Genomic DNA, 6,447 nt, shown 5'->3' on the forward strand with positions numbered 1-6,447 from the left:
TTTGATTACAAAATCCTGTAGCAAACCCCTAGTCTGGCCTTTATTATTCATTAAAAAAATCCATGTGTGCCTACTATAGTCATCAACTATGGTGAGAAAGTACCTATGACCGTGAATAGAAGCAGTACCAAAAAGGCCCCATATATCACAGTGTACAATATCAAAACAGTTTGCAGTAGCAGTAGTACTTTGCAGGAAAGGCAACTTTCGTTGTTTAGCATAATGGCAAGTGTCACAAACAATATTAACACCCAGTTTAACATAGGGAAAATCATCACATATTTGTTTTAGAACTTTGTCCCCTGGGTGGCCCAATCTATAGTGCCACAGATTTACATTAGTACTATTAAAGGAAAAAGCAGTCTTGGTTGTACATCTTTGATCAGGTTTAGAAAGGTCTTGCAGATAATAGAGCCCTCCCCAACAACTAGCATATCCAATCATCTTCAATGTATGGTTCTCCTTTATCTGGCAAGCCTTGGATGAAAAAGTTAGACTACAATTCAAGTCCTTAATAAGACTTTGAACTAAAATCAAATTGAAATGAAATTCAGGAATATATAGAACATTGTAAATGATAAGATCCTTAGATAATTGTATGGTACCAGCATGTTTAGCAGTTAAGATAGTGTTATTAGGTAATCTAACAGATATAGGTTTTATTTGGTAAAATGTGACAAAATTCATTTTGTCATGTGTCACATGGTCAGTGGCACCAGTATCAATAATCCAAGAGGTATTACCTTGCTTATCTGCACTGTCAGCCCTCTGAATTTGATTAATCTTGTGGGCTGGCTCGTCATCTCTGTGTATCAGTTTAAGCAACTTATGCATCTGTTCTGCAGTGAGAGAGTTGAAAATATTGTTGTTATTATTGGACTGTGCTCTCTGATTTCCATCTTGATCAGTGGTGTTCTGGCAAGCATTGGCTGAACTCCACTCATTCTTTTTATCTTGACTGCCCTCTGCTTTCTTGTACCAAGGTGGGTATCCATGTTTAGAGTAGCATTCATCAACTGTATGGTTCATCTTGTTGCAGTAAGAGCATTGTTTCCCATAGTTAGGATTTCTACCTCTTCCTCTTCCTTGACCACGCTGTCCAGGTCCCCGTCCTTGGCCTTTCCACTAGCTGTTTCTGTCAGCAGTGTTAATCATGACCTTAGCATCAGCTGACCCATGTTTTTCTTACCTTTCCTGTTGCATGATAAGTGAGAAGACTCGATTGATGTTTGGAAGGGGATCCATTAGGAGAATTTGTGTTCTAACAGTGTTGTAAGAATCATTCAATCCCTTTAGAAAACATATTACATGCTCCATTTCTCTATACTTCAAGAAAACCTTTGAAAGATCACAGCTGCATGGAATCTTGCATGTGCAAATGGGTATTGGTCTTAAGGACTCTAATTCTTCCCACAAAATCTTCAAATCTGTAAAGAATTGATTGACTCCTTTTTCACCTTGTCTAATGGAGTGTATATCTTGAAGGAGGTCTGAAATCTTGAAATGATCACCTTTAGAAAATCTTTCTTTCAATTCATCCCATAGTTCTTTTGCTTCTTCCACATATATGACACTCTCGGCAATTTGTGGAGAAAGAGTCTTGGTTATCCAAGACAATATCATCATGTTGCACCTTTCCCATGCATCATACAGGATGTCATTTTTCTGGGGTTTCTTTATGGACCCATCAATAAATTTCACTTTATTCTTGGAAAGCAGAGCTCTTCTCATGCTTCTGCTCCAGGAAGAGTAGTTGTTTTCGCTCAAAACTTATGTGATGAGGGTAAGTCCAGGATTCTCTCCCGGGTGCAGATAGTAAGGGCTGGATGGGTTGTTGAACTCAGCCTGTTCCATGAGACCTTAGGCTGTGCAGACCAGTCCAAGAATTAGTCAAGAAAGTCAGTAGGCGGAGCGGAAGCAGAGCAGGCACTAGACCTGCTCTGATACCATATTAAGCCGAAGCCCAAATGGTGTGCGGATAGAAAAGGCCCAGTGCCAAGCGGCCCACAACATGCTTAAGGCTGTAATATTCGAACATCAGTGCAAACGTGTCAAAAACACCTCCTACGCAAATGAAGAGAGAGAACGGAGCATCTCCAGAAGCTTCTCCCTGAGAGCGGAGCAGAGCAGTGGTGGCGCGGTGAAAGTGGACGTTGGGAGCCTCAAATGGTGAAGCCGGAGAAGAGAAAAGAGAAGGGATCAAAGAGACAAGTAAGTAAAACGGAAACTTTTTAACATCTGATTTGTTTCTCACTATTGTAAATGTATATCACTTTCTTGTCTGTAAATACAAAGTAGAACTCTATTTATAGAGTTCTGATCTAACAGAAAACTGTAACAATAATGAAAGTAATAAATCCCTAAACTGAATCCATTGAACAAAGACCAAAAAGGGTTTTGGTCCAATCTGTAGTGAGGAAACTACAGATTCTTAATAATATAAAAGGAATGATCCACCTATTCAGAAGAAAGGTGAGAGTTATTGATAGGTGTAAATTTTACTTGTTTTTGTTCCTTAAAATGTTGTGTTTTTGAGTAAGTTTTAGTATTAATTCTCATGAAAAGTATATAATTGTTGATGTAAGTATAGTTTGTAATGTTTAAATGTGTGTTTTGATGCTTTTGTGTGTTTATTTTTGCAATAGAATAAGGATTGGATAATATCAAAGAGACCCTGTGTGCATCAGTGGCCCAGCCAGAGCGCACCAGAGGCCCAGCCAGAAGTGAACCAGTGGCCCAGCGACCAGGAACCAGTGGCCCAGCGACCAGGAACCAGTGGCCCAGCGAGCCAGTGGCCCAGCCAGAGCGCACCAGTGGCCCAGCGAGCCAGCTCGCCCAGCTAGCCCACTCGCCCAGCGAGTGGATTCCTTTCGCCCAGCGAAAAGTCACTTAAGGTCCTTTCTTTAAAAACGCGATCCAGAGGCAGAAACCAGTCAGTTCTGGAGGGGAGAAGCTAGGGGAGACTCTGCAGCTCGCGTCCATGCTCGTTTTGGGTGCTCCGGAGTGGAATTTCAACACTTTCTACCATCCAATCCATCCTTTATCGCTTCTATGATATATATGTGTAGCTAGAACTCTATTTCACTGGGGTTGAGAGTACATTTCTGAAACTCTTTGTAATTTCTATATTAATGCATGATCTTGTATGAATTTTGTGTTCTATCTTTATTATTCATGCCTATGATGAGAATCTGAGCTATTTGAACGGTTAAATCATTGAGAAATGTATGAGACCGCGGACCTAGGATAGAACTGCTAAAGGATTTCGAGTCCTAGACATAGGAGGAAATTCTTAGTCATCTGTGACATTGTGATTAAGGCAAATCTGATAACTGAATTATCTAAGAGATTAGGATTTAGTTTGAATGATTCTGAACGGTCATCTGAGAGATCAGGACTGCATGTGCCTAGGATGTTGATGCTTAATTTTGAGGAATTGTGTTAGTAGAAAAATTACTTGAGTGATGAACTTGAAAATCAACCCCAGTGAACTTTAATTCATCTGTTTTTACCACTTTAATTTCATCTGCATGCTAAAATTCATCTGTGTTATTAAATTACGTTTATTAATCGCTAAATTAGTAAACTTTAATCAATCTGTGAATCAAAACAAATCTCTTGGGAAACGATATTCGGACTTACTGATTTATTACTTGTACGATTCGGTACACTTGCCGAGGAATCAACAAGTTTTTGGCGCCGTTGCCGGGGATTTGTTTTTGTTTTTGTTGATTGTTTGTTGTTTATCTGGTTTAGTTGATTTTTGCTATCTTTTGTTTAAGTTTTTATTGTGATCGTATTTGAATTCTTGTGCATATTTGTTATCATCTGTAGAGATTGTGTATTTTTGGATTGTTTTCTTTTAGTTTGTGTTTTGTATGAGAAGCAGAGAACAGGTTGAAAATCTACTTTTCGATCCGGAAATTGAAAGAACTGCTCGAAGGAACAACAGTAGAAGAAGGAGACAAAGTAGAGAAGCCTCTGCTATTTCTGAAGAAAATCTTAACTCTTCATCTGATCAAGAAAGAGAAGAAATGGAAGACAATCGTACTGGAGAAGGTTCTGGGCAAGGAAGACGTACTCTTGCAGATTATAATACTTTCTCAGGACCTCTGCACTTCAATAGTATTGCAAGACCAGTGGTGAATGCTGCTAACATGGAGATGAAGCCAGCTCTTATTCATCTGGTGCAGAACAATCAATTTCATGGGTTATCCCACGAGAATCCATACACTCACTTGGCTACTTTCATGGAGATCTGTAATACAGTGAGGATTCACCAGGTTTCAGATGAAGCAATCCGACTCAGCTTATTTCCATTCTCATTGGCTGGTAATGCAAAAATGTGGCTGAATTCCTTTCCAGAGAATAGTTTGACAGTCTGGGATGATGTGGTTGCTAAATTTCTAAATAAGTTCTTCCCTCAGTCCAAAGTCAATAAGGGAAAGCAGGAGATCTCTTCTTTCCAACAAGATGCTGATGAAACTCTAGGTCAAGCATGGGATAGATTCAAAGGCCTACTGAGAAAAACCCCTACTCATGGATTTGATGAGCCTACAATGTTAAATTTGTTTCTTGGAGGGCTGAAATCTCAAACAAAGTTAATGTTAGATGCATCAGCTAGAGGTAGTATCAGATGGAAGACGCCTGAAGAAGCACATGATCTGATTGAAAACATGGCTGCGAATGATAATGAAGTTCAGAGTGAAAGAGCCCAATTTCAACAAAAAGGTGTTTTTCAGCTTCAATCTCAAGATGCTTTATTAGCTCAGAACAAGATTATGACTCAGCAACTTGAGACATTAATGAAGAAGTTATCTCAGCTACCTAAAGAACTGCAGAATGTTTCTCAATTTCAACATCAGATGGTTCAGAGTTGTCAATTGTGCGGAGGAGATCATAATAATGGTCAATGTGTAGTGCAAAGCATGTCTCATGAAGAAGTACATTATATGGGAAATCAAGGTCTTCAGACAAACTATGATCAACGTCAAAGTTTTAATCAAGGATGGAGACCTCATCCGAGTATGGGACAAGCTGTTCCTTTCAATAGACCACCTCCACAGAACTTTCAGCAACAACCTACTCTGACAGACAGAACTTCAAAACTCGAAGAAACTCTTCAGCAGTTTATGCAGGTATCAATTTCCAACCATAAAAGCACAGAAGCCTCACTTAGGAATTTGGAGATTCAGGTGGGTCAATTAGCTAAGAAGTTGGAAGAAAAACCAGTGAAGGACTTTGGGGCAACCACTGAAGTAAATCCAAAGGAAGACTGCAATGTTATTACTACAAGATCTGGAAGAATACTGGAAGAAAAAGAGAATGAGAAAAAAGTGAGTGAAGAAAAAGATAAGATGAGTAAACATGGAGATGAAGAAGAAGAGAAAGAGGATAGAGAAATTGAAAAAGAGAGAGAGGGAGAGAAAAGGAAAGAACAGATGTATGAGAAACCTCTTCCTTATCCAAAGGTTTTCTCTAGAAACGAGAAGGAAAAACAGTTCAGGAGTTTCATTGATATTTTTAAGAAGCTGGAAATCAAGATGCCCTTCTCAGAAGCACTGAAACAAATACCTGCTTACTCAAAATTCATGAAAGATTTGCTCACAAAGAAGAGAAAGTATATTGAGGAAGAAACTATAGAAGTACAGGGCCAGTGCAGTGCTATCATTCAGAAGTTGCTTCCACCAAAGTTTAAAGATCCAGGCAGTTTTACAATTCCATGCACCATTGGTAAACTGACTATTGGGAAAGCGTTAATTGATCTTGGAGCCAGCATTAATCTTATGCCTCTGTCAATGTTTAAGAAGATTGGAGAATTAGAGTTGAAGCCCACACGCATGACTCTACAATTGGCAGACAGATCAATCAAATATCCGCATGGAGTAGTAGAAGATGTGTTGGTAAAGGTAGACAAATTCTTATTTCCAGTGGATTTTGTTGTCATGGAGATGGAAGAGGATAAAGAAATTCCTTTGATTTTGGGAAGGCCATTCATGAAGACTGCTCGAGTATTGATTGATGTTGATGATGGAAAGCTTAAATTGAGAGTTGAGAATGAAGAAGTAAATTTTAATGTTTTTGAAGCAATGTCTCACCCAAATGATGAAGATACATGCTTTCAAACTGATGAGCTTGAGGAAGTCTGCATGATGGCACAGAAGACGATGCACATATCATCACCTCTTGAAAGAACTCTTGTTGATGCTTGTGAATTTTTACTTGTAGATGAAGAGAAGTTAATTGATGAATGTATACAGAGTCTAGATGCTTTGAAGGAGATTCCATCTGATGAAAAAGAGATAAAAGAAAAGAAGCTGGACTTGAAGTTGCTACTTTCACATTTGAAGTATGCTTTTCTTGATAAAGATGACAATAAACATGTGATCATCAGCAATGCTGTATCCACTCTAGAGGGAGAAAAGTTAACTGAATTCTTGAAAGTGG

At 38.9% G+C, this 6,447-nt stretch overlaps 1 protein-coding gene and 1 non-coding gene across 2 annotated transcripts; both read right to left on the reverse strand.

Annotated features, from left to right (window-relative positions):
- Positions 1–1,025: 1,025 nt before the first annotated feature.
- On the reverse strand, positions 1,026–1,731 carry LOC108346453 (uncharacterized). Its single transcript, XM_017585533.1, has 2 exons — positions 1,458–1,731; positions 1,026–1,135 (listed from the first exon to the last, which is right to left on the reverse strand). Exons 1-2 carry the CDS (start codon positions 1,729–1,731, stop codon positions 1,026–1,028), a joined length of 384 nt encoding a protein of 127 aa, XP_017441022.1.
- Positions 1,732–4,443: 2,712 nt separating this feature from the next.
- Positions 4,444–4,546, reverse strand: LOC128194161 (small nucleolar RNA R71). The gene has a single exon (XR_008245476.1). It is a non-coding gene; the product is annotated as a small nucleolar RNA R71 (small nucleolar RNA).
- Positions 4,547–6,447: the final 1,901 nt, after the last annotated feature.

The sequence above is a fragment of the Vigna angularis genome, chromosome 9, assembly GCF_016808095.1.
Source record: "Vigna angularis cultivar LongXiaoDou No.4 chromosome 9, ASM1680809v1, whole genome shotgun sequence".
Lineage (NCBI taxonomy): Eukaryota > Viridiplantae > Streptophyta > Magnoliopsida > Fabales > Fabaceae > Vigna > Vigna angularis.

Excerpts from the sequence above, each read along its gene's own strand:
- LOC108346453 (XM_017585533.1), bottom strand. The coding sequence starts at position 1,731 with ATGAGAAGAGCTCTGCTTTCCAAGAATAAAGTGAAATTTATTGATGGG. Across the intron at positions 1,136-1,457 it reads TATACACTCCATTAGACAAG|AAACAGCTAGTGGAAAGGCC; the intron begins GTGAAAAAGGAG and ends CACTGCTGACAG.